The sequence below is a fragment of the Apus apus genome, chromosome 4 (assembly GCF_020740795.1).
Source record: "Apus apus isolate bApuApu2 chromosome 4, bApuApu2.pri.cur, whole genome shotgun sequence".
NCBI lineage: Eukaryota > Metazoa > Chordata > Aves > Apodiformes > Apodidae > Apus > Apus apus.
In genome coordinates, this window is record NC_067285.1 from 18,509,624 (window position 1) to 18,531,031 (window position 21,408).

Here is a 21,408-nt window from a genome sequence, read left to right on the forward strand (position 1 = left end):
TGAGGAACTTCCAGCAAGAATGCCATTGGTGCTGCTGTGGAACAAAAGGAAACGTAGTGAGCAAGACTGACTTACAAACATCGCCTTGTACTGTCTGCACTTAGCCTGAGAGAATGCTGGCTGTATAAACAAGAAATCAAGTTTATTTTTTAAATTTATTGCAGTGTGTTATTTCCCTGCTATGTCTAAAAGGAAAATTTGTCTCAGCAACAATGCAGTTAAACTCTGCTCTCTACTGTGGTGAATTTTGAGAGATGTATCATAGCATGATTGCTCATGTGAAATACAACCCAAATGTAACTATTTTTGAAGACAAAGCAACTTTTTTTGTAATTTCTCTGTATTTTTGGAGTAAAAAAACGGAACAAAAATTGATGCAACAGAAGCATAAGATCAAAAAGAATACTATCTCTCCATATAATCACAAAAAAGTTATTTCAGGTGTGGGGTTTTTTTACTTGTATATAGTTGCAATTATGACATGTTTATATGATGATACAAAGAAAGCACCTGCATCTGTTCAACTTCTAGATAACCTTGGAGCAGAATTTTTCACAAACTTAATTGTGTACTATGAAACTTTCTCAATAGAAGGGCAAAGAGGGAGAACGCTTATAAATGCAGCTAGCTTTTAAGCACTGAATGTAATCCTAAGAAATAATACAGAATAATGTCAGGAAGTTCTTGAGTAGTTGTCTTCTGAAGAGACATGCTGAACATTAGTCTAGGGGAGCAGCTTCTGACTGGAATTAAAGTTCTCTCCAATTCTTTAATATTTCCATCAGAAAATGTTTTGTCTTCATAAAATGTAGTAATGGTGTCATCTTAACCCAATTATAGTTAATCCTGCAAGCCATTTCATAGTTGTCTTTTAGATTGCTGCATTTTTAAGGTGAATTAATTTATAATAAAAGGGCGTTTTTAAGGGCTTCTTGGCATAATGTGTTTGAGACACCAGCAGCTAGTATGATGGCTGAACCATTAGATTTTTTCTTTGATCATCTTTTTCTAACTACTCGAGCTGTTTTTTTGTCTCCATTTAGTATTCTCTAAATCCATACAGAACTCATCATAAATTGATTTTTTAATAGTACTTTGGAAATACTAGTGTCATTAACTATCAGTAGTCCTAAATACTATTTGTTCAAAGAGTGAAACAGGTTTTTGAAATGCACACAAGACAATGCTCTGAAGTGCACAATCCCTATTTAACAAAAAGAAAAGTGCTTTGCTCTTTGCTGTGCTTTACGCTCCAGGAATGCATGCCATGAAGAAAATTGTATTAGTGACTTTGTTCTTCCTCCAAGTTACAAGACACAGAAGTGCTGAAATTTAACCCACACGTGTTATTCATACTGATCTCACTATTTCATGTATTATCAAAAAGCATGTCCTGAAGTGATTCTCAGTCCAGCATTTTATCTCTGCCTTTTGCACTTGCCACTGTAAATCTTGCTTTCTAATCTGTTTCTTTTTATTAGAATGTGTTTTACATTGTTTCTTATACAATTTCTAGTGAATGACTGGAAGTAGAAACTGCTTTGACATTCTCACAAAATAATGCTCTGCTGTATCCCACATTGTCTTCCAAATCATTTTACCTTGTTGGCTTTTTTCTTCATTGAAAGAAACTAAATGCTATTAAATGAATTTATGTAAAACAATAACATGCTTTGGTAGATGTGATAAGTTTTCACAGTGGAGTATAAAGTCTGTACCCCTTACAAGTCAAACTTTTCCTTCAGTTCCAGGTATATGTTCCAAATAAGATAATTTACTAGACCTTTACATAATGCTTTGTTAAAGTAGCTTTCCAAGTTGCTTTTAACACTTAAAATATACATGGAATAAAATACCCTCTAATTACCATGACTATCAGTTTAATTAGAAATGTTTGTGTTGCATAAAGAATGAAAGTCACATGTAATGTCTGACTGCATCAAAAATGCATGATCTAGTAAATACAGCAATTGTGTAAAACACACATCCAGTGTGTTACTGTAACTAGTATAAGAACCTTGGCAAATGATTATTTCATGAGTACTTTCTGTTATGATCTGTATTATCCAACGTTTGCCATCTTCTTTTTCCTTGTTTTAGGTACCAGCAGACAGGTGTTAGGTGGCTCTGGGAATTGCACTGCCAGCAGGCAGGAGGAATTCTGGGAGATGAGATGGGATTGGGCAAGACCATCCAGATAATTGCCTTCTTGGCAGGACTGAGCTACAGCAAGATCAGGACTCGTGGTTCAAATTACAGGCAAGTGCTCCTCTGCAGACTGTCAGTCTGTGAAGCTCAATTAATATTTCATCAGATGGATTGCTGGTGGAGGAGGGTCCTGTGAATTATTAATGACATTTCAATTACAATATTCCTTTAATTCTTTTAGTGGGGGACATCAAAGGAAAAATTTTACGAGACAATGGAGCTGTAGGGCAGGAAAAATTAAACATGTAACACTTTTAATGAATTCCAGGCATTGATGCTTCATTTTGCAGATGAGCCGCACTAGATATTTTGGGTCAATACGGTGTCTAAGGTTAGCTTCCACAAATGGGTTGTTTACAAACTCAATTACATTAATATCAATAGTTTACACAATATGGAATTTTAAATTAGATGTAATACCTTTAGTTCCATTTATTAAATTTTACCTTAAAATATTTGTTCTGGCAAGCCACCAGGTAGGTGCTTTACAGGAAGCAGCAAGCTGATCTGCAGTGGAAGTTAAGAGTTTCTGACTGGCAGGAAATCATCCACGTCAAAAAAGTGGTAGTAATAGAAAAACAGTAACTTATACAGAGGAATTTCCATCTGCTGTTTTTTTGTTGTTGTTGCTTTTAAAAATTGTTAAGAGTGACTGGCCTTTTTTACAAGATGTTTTATACTTGTTTTGTTACTGAACAATGCTTTAAAATTCCTTTTTCACAGATGAAATTACCAGAAAAGAAACTTGTTGTTGTCCTTGGATTTACAAATGCATGCATGAATATGACTTGATTTTTCTAGTTCTGTTGGCCTGTTTACCTGATGTTAATTACTACATGTATTTAAGCAAATGCCATAGTACTGTACAAAACAAAAGTAATCAACTTGATATAGAGGCACGTTTACATTATGTTCAGCAGGTACATGAATTGTAAAATAATACTTTAAAGAGAAAATACTGCTATCTGTTTTCCAGTTTCCTCCTACTGTAGCCTTCAAATAAAAAACACTGTCCTCCATCACTCAAGCCAGTTGATTGACTATGATATGGTTGTGTGATTTAAGGATACTACTGTACAGATCATTTTCTATAGGCATATTCCCTGCTCCAGCTGGAGTGCCACCGAGTAGATGGGAATCTGTAAAGAACATCCCTTGACATGTGAACTAGCTTCTCTCTGAAAGCCATGTAGTCTAGTAAGCAGAAGACCTTCTGGTCAGTCTGGCTGAGAAGCAGGCAAAAAGAGTGGACATAGTTGTCTTGTCAGCATGTTTAAATGCTTTCCAACCTAGCTGGTGTATCTCATTACCTCGATGTGTAGATGGAGCTAGTGCGCTGCTGCGGGAGTCTGGCACTGCGGGCCTTCCCAGCCTCAGCTGGCCTCCTGTAAAATGGAGACAACACTGTCATTCCTGTGCAGAATTGCAGTTTGTAATATTTGGAGGCACTTGAGCATTAAGACAATAGGGTCAGTTTTGTTGATACTCAAAATACTCAGTTTTATTTTCTATTAGTAACTTTTCCTCTAAGGTGAGTAGAAATTTCCTTTTGTGAACTGCTTCTGATTCCAGTGTCTTTCTGATTTTGATGGAGCCTAATGACTAGCTGAAGTAAAGAACTAGCTGTTACATAGAGTATAAATATTACAAAAACGAAAATGTTGTTTCCCTTTTAACAGCTATTGAGCCATACAGCTGGAGAAAACCAAATGTCATGTGAAGTATCAGTAGAATATTTATCGAGGGGGGGGAAACATTCTTGTGTTAGACAAGCTGAGGTAGCTGGAACAAGCAGTAGCTTTCAGACCAATCATCCCTTCCCACAAAAAAACCAAAGCAGCAGTAAACTTCAAGTAGCCTATCTCTATCCTGTATCTAGGCTGAAATCTGTTGTTGAAACCTGTTGAAGGGCTTGCGAGTCCACAAGTTTGCTTCTTTCCAAATGCATTATTTTGTTTAACAAAGATGTTACCTTTCACTGCAGACTTTGTTTCATTTGTTTGAGAGATCAGATGACAAACTCTGCCATAAATTTTATACACTGATTATTTACTCCTCTGTGCTCTTCAAGATACTGAGATAACATGTGCATCAGTCATTAAGGCTCTATCTCTAGTATGAGTGGCAGAGAGATTAACTTCCATGGTGCTCATATAAATAATAATCCATTGCCCCCCAGAAAAATAGCATTGCTCTTATTTTCACTAATACTTAGGTGTCATTTCTGTTTCATTTTGAAGGCATGGTTTGCCAGTGCTTGGCAGTAGAGTTGGTTATGATGCAACATGTTTTTCTCTACTCATTTTTTGAGTACTTAAAGTTAATATAGTATGACTACAGATTCCTTTTTCTTGGTAATAAGTTTCAGGAATAGATCTTATTCACAATTATAATCACATCCAATTAAATAAGAATGAATAAAGTGTGCTTGCTGTGAATATGGCTTATATAAACTAGAAGCAACAGAAGAAGAAAGATTTGGGTATATTGATCATATATGATATTGACCTTAAGCTTTTTGTACGATGCAACTGTGACAAAGGGACAGAATACATTATGACAATCTACTTGGGGTAGGAACAGGGCAGTATTAGTATCCTGGTACATGGCACCAGTAAGGTTTTGGTTTGGGATGCTGTTAGTGTCACCTTTGTTCAAGAAACACAAATATAAATTGGATTGGCAGCAGAGCAGATTTGCTGCAGTTATGAGGAGAATGAAGGATGCCTTCTAAGTGTAGCAAGCACAACTGTGTGATTTGATTAGTTTTGTGAAATAGCACAGATGCGAAGAAGTTAGAGGACTCTTAGATATAAATAAATAAAAGCTCTCAAGAGAAGAATAAAATGTTGGCTAGTGGAAAGTGATTAGAGCCAGACTAGACACATAAGAGGTTTCACACAACTGAGTGGAGGGGGAGTAGATTTTCTGAAAATTGATCAAAGAATGTGTGAACTCTCTGTGTAAGCTGGGGAGAGGAAAAACCTGGATAAACCCAGCATGTGAGCTTTTTTGACACAGACTAGGGGAATAAACAGAAGTAATTTGCTGCTACTCACAAAGAATGTGAAAGTAGTATGTGCTGGAAAATTGGCTTCTTGCTATAGATATTCTTCAGAGCAGTTGATTTTTTTGCTGTAGATACTTTTAAGAGTGGTTATTTAAGTTCATAGCAAGGTTGAAGCTATTTTTTTCATCTCTGGCGTCTAAGTTCCCCTTGATTGCTGGGAGTTACTTAATTAGACTATGAAAGATGCTTATCTTTCATTATGAAAAACTACTATATATAAGTAACATCCAGGTTGTCATTCTGCATATGTATAAGCTTTTAATAAAGAATATTATTTCTTCATGTCAGTGGTTTCTAAGGGTATTAAAGGTTGGATTTTTTTAAAGCAGAGTATTGCTGGTTTCTGGGAAATCCTTTGTTGCTATGTGCATGCGATCTTGAATATATATACTGTAATCTTTTTATTCGTTTGTAAATTATCACTTGAATGGTACATGGACACACGCAGATCAGTATGTGATAACTCTTATTGCCTTTGTTTGCAAAGTAATTTTGTTTTTTTAAAGAGCAAATGTATTTGAAAAATAACTACAAGTAACCACTACTTAACATATTTCCTATATGGTTGTTGGTATTTGAGATGGTAATGTTTCTTGTTTGGCTGTTGTGTGAGAGATTTTTCACTTCTTAACCTTAAGAGTTGCTCTGAACTTAATATACAGAAAGACTTTGTTTCAAATGTTCTCAGTAATTCTCAGAAACAATCATATGATTATGAATAAGAAACTTACAAGACAGCTTGAGCCCAGTTCAGACCTCAACTTCCATGCATGATATATTCTGCTGCTTTAGAGTCCTTGTCTTATCTGTAAATTATGGGGATAATAGTACAGTATATTACTAACATGAAGCAGAACACCTGTGTGTAAGTCCATTTGTGAGACTCTAGCTACACATTCTTTTTAATAGAAGTAATAAAATATCTGTTTGTTAATGATTTCTTTTCTCTCATAGAAACAGCAGTCACCCAGACCTGATTTGTATTACCACAGGAGGAAGTTCCCTTATGCCTTATTGTTTGTAGCTTTTCTATTTCTGTGTTTATCTTGATAGATGCATCTATTAACTTTTCAGTGGATAGGTTCTTACAGCAGTACCCTTTAATCTTCCTTTAAAAAACAGACTTCCAGAAAAACATAATGCCAGTTAATTTCCAGAGCTCTTATATTCCACTTGAGCTATAAATTGTGTAATTTTAATATGTGTGTATTTTAATGAGCCATTTAATATAGAGCATTTATTTCAGATTTTTTTTTCTTGAATACTTTATTCTAGGTACCAGGGATTGGGTCCAACAGTGATTGTTTGTCCAGCCACTGTGATGCATCAGTGGGTGAAAGAGTTCCACACTTGGTGGCCTCCGTTTAGAGTTGCTGTTCTCCATGAAACTGGTTCTTACACGGAGAAGAAGGTAATGGTTGACATCCATTTTATAATTCTAGGTGTTTCTCTATTTTATTTTTTTCTTTTGTTGTGCTAGCAAAAATAAATAAATAAAGGAAAATCTCCTGTTCCTGGATGTTTCAGGAGCAGAAAGTTCACTTGGATTTGTTAGGAAATTGGGCAAAAAGGGGATGACATGGAGTATATTTATATTATGATACAGACCAGCATTGCCTGAAAAAAATAAACATAGGAGCAAGTTTCTCACTTGAGCTTTGCTTGTACTGCAGTCCATGCTAGAATTTCACCACTGTCAAACTGAGTCAAATGGTGACAACCACTAAACTGGCTTGTACACCAGATACGTGCTTGTAGTATTGGTGAGTTCTTTCCTCATACTTCCATGCATCACTGTGTCATTGATCTAATATTTAATACAGTTTGCTTGCTGAGGCAATTTCTCTTCAGTTGGTCAGTATATCAGTTGATATCACCTAGTCTCATTTTCATTAATGACGGTGTTACTTCATAGTATTTTTTGGTTTTCAAGCAGTGCCTTCTCAGTCTCTTAATTTTCTTGGCCTGTCTCTTAACATGTATGTTCTTATACCATTTCTTAAGTTGACAAGCCTGAGTTTTAATCCTTGGTACCTTGCAGGAATTAAACAAGGGAAACTTAGATTTTTATTTTCCCTTGGCCTCACATTTCAGATGTTTAAATGGATTTTCAGGATTCAGCAAAGCATTTTTAAATTTCTCTTTAAATATTTATTGAATTTCTTGTAATAACGTTAAAATGATATGATGCTTAATTGCACTTGATTAAACGGATTCTGAGGTAATTGGTGCAGATACAGTACATGGCAAAAAAGGAATAGTATGCCCTCATGTGCTATTAGCTTCCTGTTGTTCAATTAACTTGGTATATTTTCAAGCCCTAAAAGTCTGTTGACCTCAATAACATGCTCACATGTCTTCCTAAATTAAATTGTGTGTGCTTATTTTGGGGTATTTGTTAATTAATGCACTTGACAGACTGGCTCAAATTTTTCCATCTGGAGGAATAGTCAGGTTTTCTGGGCTTCACCTTCCCGTTGTCCTCCAACAAATGCCTATTCAACAGCTTAAAATTACAAAATTTGGATACCGTATAATCACTTTGGATAGATTCAGTTCTCTAGTTCTGCCATAATGCCTTATCTTCTGAGACCTGCAACAGGGTGCTTTAAACTAGTGTCATTGCTGATGTGGTCTTCACCTCATGTACGTTTTTTTTTTTCCCTAGATGCCTCTTAAACAGAGAAGGAAAAGCTTATGATTAAAATAAATTAAAATTAAAAAAAAAAACTCCCACCACCCCAAACTTTTGCCTTCTATTTGTCTATGCCTTCACTAAAAGTTTACTTCTAATTTATTATAAATGACACTTGTACACTGAAGATGTATTGTATGTAGTACAGGCCAGGTGATACTCCTACCTAGAATTTCTTTTCTGTTGCATTCTTTCTGTGAATACGTTAGTGCTGATCTGATCTTGTGGCAATTCCATCTTCTGATAACCTATGGCATTACAGGACACTGGTTTTTGCATATGTTGACTTTATAATATTCATCCAGAGACCATTCTACCCTTATGCTCTGGCATAAGACATAAAGTATAAATGAGTTGAAGAAATAAATAAGAAAATTGTGGTAAGACTGTATAGGAACATACATTTGTTCTTCTATTGAGATTAAATTTACATGGCCAGAAGCCAAGCCGCGGTGCACCTGTGATCTTAATGTTGCACAGACCTGTTTGGCATTAAACTGACAATTCCAGGAGTCACCTGTTGTTCTATTAGTACATCAGGGTTTATCACAAAATAAATGAAAAGCGTTTTATTCTGGACAGCTAACTTGCAAGGAGACAGGATTGAGGAACTGAATGTCTTTATCTGATTGGGCTAACAGAGGTTAGAATATTCTGGACTGGTGGAAGAACATAACTGTCACCCAAATTAACTGGACATCAGACAGTGAAGATCTTAATGGATTTTGAGGAATGCATTATCCTGTAGTAGTTGGCCAGCAGATTGTTTGTGGTAAAACACACTGTTGCAACTTGTTCTGTACCAGCCTGTGAAAGAGAGACAAATTATTTCTAAGGAACAGAAAAGATTAATCTTAAAACTAGTGATGGATAATTTTGAAGGAAAATATTTAAGCAATGACAGGTGTCCCATAAGGCAAGACAGTATTTCTTAGCGGAAAGAGACAACAGCTGAAGTTTCATTTGATAAAACTTAAGTTGATCTTTTAAGTGAGATGCATCTACATAATTATTACTGTAACATTGTCAGGAAATCTGAAATATTGGCAAATACTAAATCTTTCAGGACTGGTAAAATTATATGCTTTTATGAATAGGCATTTCTGTTATATCTTCTAAGCTATCCAAACAATAATGCAAGCTCCTGTCTCTCAGTTCTTTAGACTTGCCCACAGATGTATTTGCTGACAGAGAAGAGTATAGAAGACATCTGTTCTGATTATTTTACTGTTTTATCATAAATTGATACTAGGCAACATCTTGCATGTCTTTTCAATTAGTGACACTTCTTTCTGAGCAGTGTGGTAAGTGAAAGGCTGACTGGTAATTACCTTGGCATGTTCTCTCTTCCCAGTCCATTTGAATTTTCTTTGCAGTCAACTTTACTATATTCCACAATAATAGTATAAAATAACAGCCTGAATTGTGAGCACCAGATAGACTGCAAATCTGGTCAGCCTTTTTCAGATAAGTCTGTGTCCAGATTAGGCATCTCTGCTGCTTTAGTATTTGTGTAGGTTTTCAGCATGTGTGGTGCTTCAAAAGGGAGACTTCTTCATTCCTGTGCTAAAAGAACAATGATAAACAATTTTGGCAGTAAGGTAGAGAAGTGTAATGTTCCAGTTTCACCCCTTGAAATATGACTAATAGTTTAAAGGCCTTCAGCAGTCCGCAAGGGAAGACATATTGGTATTTTAGATGTTGGAAGACGTAATAGCAAATTGCATAGGTTTCCAAAAACTTGGAGCTAGTTTAAGGCATTTGGATGAAATGGAAAACTTGCTTTATTTTTATTAGTGTTACTTGTGATCACAAAAGATCATTTAGTTCCTTTATGATGATAAATGTGCTTAAGTTGGAAGCAGTAGAAACAGAATTAAGTAGTCTTCCCCTGTGAAGTCAGCTGTCAGTTTGAACGAGGTACAGTATTTGTGGCTGACTGTGTCCTGTGGTGTTGTCTTATGCTATTAACCTCCTACTGTGGTTTACACTCAAATCTGATGTAGCTTAAACTGACTTGTAAATATCAAGTGCTTTGAGACCTCTAAGGATGAGAGAAAATAAAGTAGATATAATGTAGTGTGTCATAAATACTATCTAATTTATGGCATAGAACAGAAGATAAGGGGTGGAAAGCTCTGTAAGTGCAGGAAAAAAGCCTTCTGTATAAAGAATTTTTCCTGTTGTTTCAAAACTTCTGATCACACATGAGCACTTGTACATCATAGAATGTAAGAGGCAAAATGAACGCTGGTTATCTTGGTTTAGCATATTGCATATGGAAGGAGGCTGTATTTTTTTAAGATCAAGGCTGAACTTTCAATGTCTTGATCTTTAGAACAGGTATCACTGAGCTGAACAATTCTGTCTGGTGGCAATCACGTACCATTTGTAAAGCTGTAACTTTACATTCCCGTATTCTGATTAAATGCTGAACATACAACGCAACCCTCAAAAATAGTTGTCAGTTCATGATGCTTGCACCTGTGGAATTATCTATTTGAAGATGACATTGCACAATGAATATGTTAGACTTTCTGTCCTCACTGTAGAGTACACAATCTACATGTAAAGAAAATAAGCTGCAGAGGTTACAGTTACTGGCATGCCTGCATGTGGAACCTCTACTTTAGCCAAAGGCTCTATTTCTGATTTAAGGACCAAACTCAGGTAAACTTAGTGTCAAGCCACAAGAAGTAGTATTCTTGTTAAATATGTAGTAAGTGCTTTAGCTCTACTTATTGCAACTTCTACATTATTAAACATTGTAATGTGTTCTTTTGAAGCCTCTTCATGGTGCCGTTTAGATTGTTTTGTTGGGGGTGGGGAAATAATAAAGAGGTTTTATAGGTTGAATTTATGGATCGCTGGACTTAATGGTTGGTTGTGAGAGTGATAAGCCTGCTGAAGGATGCATTTTTGATTCATAAGTGATAGATGGTTGTGTAAGTGACTAGATATAGATAGACTCTGTAAGTTCACACTTGCCTTAAAAGTATTTGAATGTTTAGACAATTTTGTAGTTATCACTATTCTAGTTCTTTGGGTTCAGTCTTAACATATGCATTTCTGTTTAAGAAAATTACCATTTTTAATATATAATATTATAGAAGAGTTCAGGTCCTTTTAAATATTTTTTAAAGGCTACTTCATACTAAAAAAGATAAAGCTTATTTCTGTAAGCATCAGTCAAAAAAAATGTTTCTGTATTTGTAGCTTCAGAAACAAACTTGTAGCTACATCAAGGTGCCAACAGGAAAAAAGCATTTGTTTAGATGTGTGTCCTTAGAGTAAATCATAAATGTTTTAGCTTTAAGGAATGATGCTGGCCAAAAATCTCCCAGTTTTTGTACGTTGCATGTGTCCCATTGAAGACAAGGAATTTAATCAACTTAGCACCCTAAGTTAGGAGAAGATACTGTACTTGAATTGTTAAGGCCTGGAATACTTGGCTGAACAGACCTACAAGATCAGAATTACTCAATCTACTTGCATTGTTCCACTGTTCATTAGCATCTTAGACTTCAGAATTTCAAAGCTAGATGACTGCTGTGTAATCTTCTGGCATTAGTAGGATTTGTCTCTCTTAAGCTGAGTTTTTTTGTGTTTTGTTTTTTTTTGTTTAACAGCACATGCCCTGAAATGTCTCCATTGAAGTGTATTTCCTGAGAAAAAAATAAATGTAAACATGCATTAATCTAACCAAACAAGAATTGTGACTTAAATAATACATTATAAAATAGTGTAAATTCTGAAATGCCACAGCTTCAAAAATGTATATCTAATCTTAAATCTCTTATCGTATTTTAAAATATTTAAATTTATTCCAAGAGCTACAACTAGAGCAAAGGCAACCTCTGAGAAAGTACCCAGTGTAGTAAAATTAGAGTTAATAAGTATTGTGGTGTGAGTTGATAAAATTGTGGTGTTGTATTTCTTCATTGTCAGCACAAATCCTTGTTTATTAAAAATTTAGCTTGAAGGAAACTTTAATTAATTACAGGTTCAGTAAATCCTGACTAGGATTCTGCTGTGGTGTTTACAGTGAATGGCCTTCATGTGCCTATGTTTCACTTCTGTTCTCTCTGCTACCTGACAATGTGATTTATGGCTGCTGTTTTCTACCAGTCCACTGTTTGCCCTCTAGGAGGGATTGGTCTCTGGAGCCTCCATAATAACAGCAGCACTTCCATGAAACATCTTTTAATGACAACAGTGTAGCATTCTGTAAGTCAGGCTAATTGCAGACATACCCTATTAATTGCAAAAACTAGGAGAGGTTACATATTTTACAAGCTTTTAATTTGAAATCGCCTGAGATTATTTGTCTTAAGTGTTTGGGTAAAGATGTCTACAATATTCTATGATAAGCCATTGCTGAGACTCTAGGACATGATTGCAGACTATGGGTGATGTACCAGATAGAATTAAGCTTTGAATGCCACCCCTGCCCAGAAATCCTACACTGTCTGTAATACAAATTATTCTAAAGGCAAGATATTCTGTTGAGAATCATGATGTCAACATAATGTGTCATGGTTTTATCAGGAGACGATAATCAGGAAGTAGAAATCCTTGAACAGTTAAATGCAGAATTGTTTTGGGTTTTTTTTTGAAACTTGAGCTATGTCTTTGAGCAAGAAATTTTGCAATAAGAGATCATGGACTTAAGCACCATGTGAGTCTTTGAGACGGATTTTTTTTCCCTGTTGGTTTTTGTTTGTGGTTGTTTGCTTGTTTGTTTGTTTGTGGTTTTTTTAAAGGCATTTGTCATAATAAGGGCTTTGTCTTTCCTTAAGCAAATTGTGTCCTTGTTCTACTTTTTTTTCTTCTACACTGGGTGTGTTTGATTCATCCAGAATCACCTCCCAGCCCATCATCTTGTGTTTAAGACTTTTAGATGAATATGTAGAGGATAAATGCAAGATGAGTCCCACATACTGTGAATCCTGTGGAAGGTGACAGACTGTCCCTGCCCCACATAATTTACAGCTAAAAAGGCAGGTAAAAACTGATGGAAAGGACCTAGCTTACAAAAGAAGCACAAAATTTGAAAATTAATAGCAAATATATTAATCCTTCTAATGAGAAAGTTTGAGCAGAGTCTAGAATTAACCAAGCAGGTTTTTGTGACTGTTTTTTGTTTTTTCACTTGTTTTAATTTCCCTCTAACATCCTAGATCTTCCATGCTGTACACGAAGCTGGGTTGAGGAGGTGAATGTAGGAGAACTTGAAGAAACCAGTTACTTTAATCAAATCTAATGTTTGTTTGTTCAGATATTGCCTTTAAAAACAAAACAGAACACTTTTTTCTTTCTGGCCAGGCTTCAGGTCAAAGTCTAATCTGTTATACTACAGTATTCAAATGGTTCGTTCTCTTACACATGAACTAAGAATCATATAATCAAAGTTTTGCCTATACTTAGTTTCTTTGCAAAGTAAACTATAAATCTGCTTTTTCAAAACTTTTTGTATGTTCTTTGGACAGCAAACCTGTAGCTGAGTAGGTCTGCATTTTCTGTCTTACTATTACTGACAACACGCACCTTCTGCTTTTAGGTGAAACTAATTCATGAAATTGCTTCATGCCATGGAATTTTAATTACGTCCTATTCATACATTCGACTGATGCAGGATAACATCCACAGATATGACTGGCATTATGTGATTCTGGATGAGGGTCACAAAATCCGAAACCCAAATGCTGCAGTGACACTTGCATGCAAGCAGGTACCTCACAAAAAATAAATGAAAGCTTTTGAGGGCTGGGGGGGGACGTACGTAAGTCCAATAGCCTGTATTACTTTAGCATTAAAATAAACATTTGACCATTACTAAAGAATAAAAGCATAAATCACAAGGCCTGAATTTAACTTAACATTTTAAATGTATTTGCAGAAGTAAATTTACAGAAGTAGGCGAGAAAAAAAATCAAATGTTAAATTGCCTAGTAACATACCATCGGGGATAAGTGTTAGATTGCTGCTGTTCATTTGCTGCTTACAGTTTGTGGAAAGTATATTGCAGAAAGCTGGGATTTTTTAGAAATATGAAGCCATATATTTTATTCTCTGAGACAGGTGACAGGCTACATCATGAACCATGAATTTTTTTTTTTTTTTCCTGTGTGTTTTTTTTGTCAATAGTTCCGCACACCCCATCGAATCATCCTCTCTGGCTCCCCTATGCAAAATAACCTAAAGGAGCTCTGGTCCCTCTTTGACTTTGTATTCCCAGGGAAACTGGGAACGCTACCTGTGTTCATGGAACAATTTTCTGTTCCAATAACCATGGGAGGATATTCCAACGCGTCTCCTGTCCAGGTAAATGCATCAAAATTACCATTTTGCTTGAGGAAACTGTTATGTTGTTCCAAAACTGACTTTTAAATGTGCTTCACATTGTGTGTTCTAGACACTAACCTAAAAGAGTTGCATGTGCAACAGCATCTTACTGCTATGTATGTGAAAAGGACTGTTAAACTAAATGAGTGTGTTTCATTTATAGAAGGATATAGCTTATACACAATGTTTACTTGTCAGAAGCCCTTATATTTAAATGTTTAAATCATTAGAAGTATTCTCTGATATAAAGATAAGCAAGTTGGGGTGGGAGATGGCTTATCTCATATTTTTATCTATTTAAATAGAAGTTTCCTGGTTTTGATATCAAGCTTTGGCAAATTACGCAGAGGAATCCTTAAATCCAAACTAAAAAAATGCTTTTTATTTTTAAAAGCTAATATAGGTATTAGAAGTCTGAAAGTAGAGAAACTATTTAAGTTTGAAAGCGAAAAATATTTTTAATATTATTTTGAATAAGTATGTCTATTAATCTTGGTAGTTCTGTTTCTCAGTATTTGTGACAACTTAAACATTTTTCAAATTAGCTGATAAATTATCTGCATAAGAATCTGCAGACTAAGTTTCATATAAATGCTAATAAGCTTTTAAATATTCTTTATAATGTTTTGCCCGCGTATATTTCTAAAGTTTTTTCTACTTGAATTTAAGTATTTTCCTTGTCTAAAGACTAGTAATTTACTAAACTGGACAGTTTGGTTTTTTAAATATCAATAATTTATTATATTCTTTGGTTTGCTTTAAGAGAAACAAAGGTATTTTTAGCCATTATGTACAGTTAATACCCATCTCACACATCCATTACCCATTATAGAACCATATGCTCCATTTAAGGCCAGAGTGACCTTTTGTTTCTGTGATCATGGGGATTTTCTTGTACTGATTTTTTAATAGTCTCAAGTGGGCACTGATCTTCACTTATTGTCTAGTAACCACCATTGCTGCAGGCTTCTTTTTTGATCTTCAGTATATGTATTAGCCATTTGTCCTGTGGGTTTTGGCTCTGTGCAAGCTTATACTCGCTGCTTAGACTGGTTTCTAAAAGAAATCTTGTGTTTCTGGTCTCTTAAATTCCACTAAATGAGGAAAGATAAATTAGTGGTATCTGAGGAGGACTTACATCATCAATGTTATTGTTGCGAACAAGAATTTTAATTGCAATTCATGGTGTATTGAATATGTAACTGTAGATCCTCATAAATCATAAACCAAGCCATTTGGATTTTCCTATTACTAATCATGGAATTTTGCTTGTTCCTAAAAATCAGTAGCAAGACCTAAAATACAAGTTGGGTTTTTTCTTCCTTCTTCAGGTAAAAACTGCATACAAATGTGCCTGTGTGTTACGGGACACCATAAATCCCTACTTGCTGCGAAGAATGAAGGCTGATGTGAAAATGAGCCTTTCACTTCCAGATAAAAATGAACAGGTTTGATTATCTTTACTATTAGATCTGAGCCATCTTCCTCCCCTGTATCATTATTTCATGGACATTTGGAAATAATTTGTGGTAATGCTGTTTTAACTTAAGATTAAGAGCTTTCAAGTTGCTTATTCTTTTCACCTGTTTCTGAGTATTAAATGGTCATTGTCTTGCAGGGTCTATGCAAGTACACTCCCATCTAATAAACAAAGGATAGCTGAAGTGCAGTCAGGCCTGTCTAATCCTGTCCTAGGTTACAGATGCAGACAAATGAGTTGTCTGCGGGCATTTCCTATAGTGCATACTCTTGGACACTGTAACACTGTAAACTGTAACTATAACTGATGTAAAAAGGTTAATTTGGGCAGCAGATAGTAGAGAAATAGTTGATGGTAGGTTTTACATACTGCAAGCTAGCTAGGCCTCTACATTCTAATAAATTTCCAAAATACTAGCCTTGAAACTTCTTTGCTCTAACAAAGAGGTGAGATATTTTTTAGGAAACATTTTGATTCAACGTAGAAGAGGTTGAAAGTATTACTTACGCAACTGAAATTCCTACAAATACCTGTAGTAATTATTGGAGTCTTCTGCCACTCACGTTTCAGTTCTCCAGGCTTTTTCTGTCCTCTCCTTGCTCTTTTCCTTCTTGTTTCCTCCCTCTAAAACAGAAGTAGATGTGCTAGTCTTTGAAAGACAGTGATGAAAGTTGCATAATAAATGAGTAGGCCATACTCAATTTCTGCTGTGTAGTCTAATTATTTTTTCTTTACTCAAATTTTGAATTTCTATATAATTTAAAGATTCTGGGCTATTTAAAGAATGCAGTCATAAACAAATTAACAATATCTCTTTTTGTTCTTGTCAATCAAAGGTTACTACAGAAGTTTTACTTAAGGCATAATATTGGGTGCCTTGCAGGATGAAAGGAAGTTTTTTTTGTTCCATTTTAGCCCATCAGACCATCTGAAAAATTATTTTTTGCTCACACTCAAATGCTGACAGAACAGTTTGCATTTGCTAACCTAGTTTTCCCATGAAGTACTAAGAATTTGCAAGTGATAAGGGACATAAGACACATAGTGGAAAGTGATTCCTGTAAACAAAGCTTTGAGAGAATGCTAACATTGCACAGTTACCTCATTAAAACTGGAAAATGGCAGCACTTCAAAAAATAAAGCAAGTTGAGGAGAAAAAATAACTGGAAAAGAATGCAGAAAAACTCATTAAACCCATCTTAATTATTGTGTTCATTCTCTAAAAATTGTAAGGTTTTTATTTCTCATTATTCCTATACAGTAACTTTTAGCTTAGTATTTCAGAATGTTAGACGTTTGTGAAGCTTCATCGTAGCACATAGTAAAACTTCAGAATTTACTGTATTTGGAGTTAACAGGTTGGGCTTGAGCAGTTTGTTTGTTTTGGTAGGTTCTCTTTTGCCGTTTGACTGAAGAGCAGCGTCAAGTCTATCAAGATTTCATCAACTCTAAAGAAGTTTACCAGATTCTCAATGGAGAAATGCAGGTTGGCATTAAATAAGGTTAATGGCATGTAATGAGTTTGATGGATAAAGGCATGGAGTGACCTTTGCTTTATTCTAGCAGGATACTGAGCAGAAAGGAAAGCAAACACACTGATCCCAGTTCTGCTTTTCTGCATTTTTTTTAATTTTTTTATCGCATAAATGTTTTATGAGAATTTGTAGAGGTAGTGATCCCTGTGCAGTGGCATAACCAGATAAAAGTAGAAATGGAATGAGCTTCACAATATATGTTGGGAACAAATTATGGCCTATTAGATGACCTACTGTAGGTAACTGTATATATACTTTTAACTGATTGAAAAAGTGAAGCAAAGGAAAAGTAACTTGTTCTGAGAGTAGTTTAGTATGATAACTTTGTGGTGCAACAGTTGATGATTTCACAGTCTTAACGTATGGCAGAGCAAACTGCAAACATCCTTTTCATTGTCTTACTATATGGCATCAAAAGTGGTAATTTTCAGCTTTATATATAAAGTTCAGATAAGTTTATTCATCTGTTCTTTGTTGTCATGCATTCAGGTGGGTATACTCAAGGTCTGTCTAAAGTTATCTGCTAACATGGTGGGGATTGGAAGGTGGAACACAGTAAATTCAAGTAACAAACTTGGTTGGAATTCTTCATTTTGAATAGGAAAAATCTGACTGAGTTAAAAATAGAGACAGTTTTTACTAATGGGGAAATGGTTGCAGAATTACATTAACATTGTCACCAGAACAGGTTCACAACAACGAAAAATTCCACTGACCTTCTCTTGTACTGATTTTCTTTTTTTGACTTTCCATGAAACCAGTATTAGCTTCCATTGGCTTCTCTAAATAGCAAACCACTATTAAAAAGAAATGTGACTGAATTAATATATTTTTCTCAACCACAACGCATATGGACACGAGTATTAGTCAATAATTATTTTTTTTTTCTCCCATATTCTTTAGATTTTCTCAGGACTGGTAGCTTTGAGAAAGATTTGCAACCACCCTGACCTCTTCTCTGGTGGTCCCAGAATCTTGAAGGGTGTACCAGACACTGAAGTGGAGGAAGTAGATCAGTTTGGATATTGGAAACGTTCTGGAAAAATGATAGTGGTAGAATCCTTGCTGAAAATATGGCACAAGCAAGGTCACAGAGTATTGTTTTTTACTCAGTCAAGACAGGTAAGATGAGCTAATTCATTTTACTTTTTACTAAAACTAAAAAGTGTGTGTGTGCATCCCAACAAGACGTAATTAGAACCACCTTTTATAGTGTCCTTCTCAGAAAATTAACATCTTATTGACAAAAATACCAAAATTACTAATGTCCTTGGAGACCGGTTCGCAGTGTCAGTGAGCTTTACTGGAATGACAGTGTTACGGAAATTTTGCCCAAATGCAATATACCAGGTCAAAGCTTGTATGAGCTGTATCCGTATAATACTAGGCTGAAGCAGTGGTGATGTATTTACTGTCTCTATGGTGTAGTTTCAGGATAAAATTAGTAGTTCACTCTGATTAGTTCACATGCACATCTAATTCCCAGAATTGTGTTCTTCGGATCAGTAGCACACTGTGACCTTCATTTGTTTTCCCTGTGTATTCACAATCTTATCTTATGTGGATTCCCTGGAATTCTGCAGTATTCACCTGGTCTTGCAACCATGGCTCTGGACTTTCCAAACCAAGCACAAACACTCCACTTTTGCATTCTGCAATGGAAGCTACTTTCCCCAACACACACCCCAATTCCATAAATTCATTAATTTTCTGCTCATTTAAGATTCACAAGTTCTTGATCATCGTCTTGGATCTAGGTATAGTTGGACTTGATGACCTTCAAGGTTCTTTCCAACCAGGATGATTCTGTGATCTTGTTTGTTTGCTCGGCACTGCAGTTAGCACCTGAAATCCTTATGACTCGATCAGGTTGCTTAGTTTTCACATCTGGTTTTCTTTTACAACAGATGCTGCAGATACTTGAAGTCTTTGTGAGAGACAGAAACTATTCCTACCTCAGGATGGATGGAACCACAACAATAGCTTCCAGACAGCCCCTTATAACAAGATATAATGAGGTGAGATGTCATATCCCACACACTATTGCCTATTAGTGATTATGGCAGACTTCTTGCATTCTCTTTCGGTTTGTTTTAAAATATACTGCTTCAGGTTTTAGACACAAATCTAGTGAGTTCAGTCAAATTAAACCACTTTCTTTGTGGGGAAAAAGTAATTTTCTTTCACACTTAAGCTGGATTTTCTGGTAGGAAAGCACAGTTGCAGATGGGGAAAAGAAATTCTGTTGGCTAACAGTAAATGAAATTTAGATCACTTTTATTTGTTAAAAATATATTCCTTCTCTTGTCTTCCTTTGCATCTTTGCAAATAATGCCAGTAATAGAAGTATCCAGGAAATAAAAAATAAATAAATAAATAAATCTTGACTTTGGTAATTCCTGCTTTGGTAAATTCTCTATTGTTTTATAGGACAAATCCATATTTATTTTTCTTCTGACAACTCGTGTTGGTGGCATTGGAGTTAACTTGACTGGTGCTGACAGAGTTATTATTTATGATCCTGACTGGAATCCCAGTACAGACACGCAGGTGGGTTTGGTTCATAACATTCCATTTACCAGCTAAGTTGAAATAAAACTGAAGATGAAATGACATTTATTGCCTCAAATAGTGTTAAAGCATTATGTTGCCCTTCCCTAAGTTGCTGTTCCCAGCAATGGCTGCTTAGAGTGCAGTTTCACATCATGATTACTCTTGTGGCAAAGCCAATTTAAGTGGTTCCCACCACACCCCCTTTATGCTGTTATACCTTACCGCTCTTCGATATTGTCAATTCACATACTCCGTTTAGAGTGTAGCCAAACAAACAGTTGAAATGGCCTGGGATTTTTTTGTGTAGCTGAAGGGAGGGTATAGCTGTGCAAACTCTTGAACAGGCATGACTCAATGGTTGCAATACAGGGTAAGAAAAGGAGAACAAGTGTTGCTTAAATTGGCTTTGTCACTAAATAATGATATGTAGCTATGCCCTTAGAAACAGATGTTAAGCCAGTACCTTAAAAAAGTGGTTTTTTGTAATGTGATGAGACTCTGGGATATCAGGTCCTTTAACAGTATATGGAAAAAAAAAAAAAATCATGGAAATCCTGTATAACTCTGAGATCTGCAAGTGTGTAGTCTGACCTAGAGTGCTCTGTTTTAGCACATGGTTCAAGATGTTTGTAGTAAAGCTTTCAGTCAAGAAAAAAGTTCAAAGGAAGTGTGTATGTTCAAGCTGCATTATGAAATAGATCCCTTTTGGAATAAGTCAATATAAAAGACATATTCTAGATATGAGTTCTGATTTTAATATAATTGATTTTTTGCATAGATTTCTGGATACAGTTGTAGACTTGTCTTTGCACATACATAAACTTTCAAAACTGTTCCTCTCTCCTGCTGAGTTAGTTGTCCTAATGCTAAAGAAATAGCACAGCCATGTAACTTATTGAACTCTATGTTAAATGTCCAGTAACCAAACCTTTTCTGTTCCAGGCGCGGGAACGTGCTTGGAGAATAGGCCAAAAGAAGCAGGTGACTGTGTATAGGCTTCTCACTGCAGGTACTATAGAAGAGAAGATATACCACAGGTCAGTCAGTCAGAATGCTTCCTTGGATACAGCCATATGCTCAAGAAAATGTTTGTAGCAAATCTGAGATAGTGTAACAGGAACATACCTGTGCATGTGCACACACGGCTTGAAACCTCCAATTTTGGTCATGATGGGCACATCGTGGAAAACTTCCTAAAATTTCTGGTGAGATGTGGCCTTTCTTCTAATATTACACTCCCAGCTACAGGGCTGTGCTGCCTTTCCAGCTCCAAGATCCACAGGCTCAGTAATACCCCATTAGTCTGTTCCAGCATCTGTGTCCAGCACATCCAGAATTCACTGTAAATGAGAGAGTATGAGGTCCAGACAGGAAAAAAAATGAGGCTCTTACTAAGACCGTGAAACTCAACAAGTCTGAAATGTAAATTGAAATCAAGAAGTTCTGTATATTATCCTTAGGATATATACAGATGTATGTGGTACATACATCCATTTACTACTCTGCAAACCCAATTTTAATT

At 35.6% G+C, this 21,408-nt stretch overlaps 1 protein-coding gene across 4 annotated transcripts in view; it reads left to right on the top strand.

The window, feature by feature from the left end:
* The window catches only part of ERCC6 (ERCC excision repair 6, chromatin remodeling factor), a 46,138-nt gene that overhangs the window by 18,186 nt on the left and 6,544 nt on the right, over window positions 1–21,408 (top strand). For all 4 annotated transcript variants that reach the window (XM_051618745.1, XM_051618744.1, XM_051618746.1 and 1 more), the window contains 10 exons: window positions 2,101–2,259; window positions 6,554–6,689; window positions 13,534–13,704; window positions 14,121–14,297; window positions 15,650–15,766; window positions 17,189–17,284; window positions 18,237–18,455; window positions 19,241–19,351; window positions 19,764–19,883; window positions 20,829–20,923. In XM_051618745.1, the coding sequence (XP_051474705.1) occupies window positions 2,101–2,259; window positions 6,554–6,689; window positions 13,534–13,704; window positions 14,121–14,297; window positions 15,650–15,766; window positions 17,189–17,284; window positions 18,237–18,455; window positions 19,241–19,351; window positions 19,764–19,883; window positions 20,829–20,923 (1,401 nt within the window). The remainder of the gene's footprint in view (window positions 1–2,100; window positions 2,260–6,553; window positions 6,690–13,533; window positions 13,705–14,120; window positions 14,298–15,649; window positions 15,767–17,188; window positions 17,285–18,236; window positions 18,456–19,240; window positions 19,352–19,763; window positions 19,884–20,828; window positions 20,924–21,408) is intronic.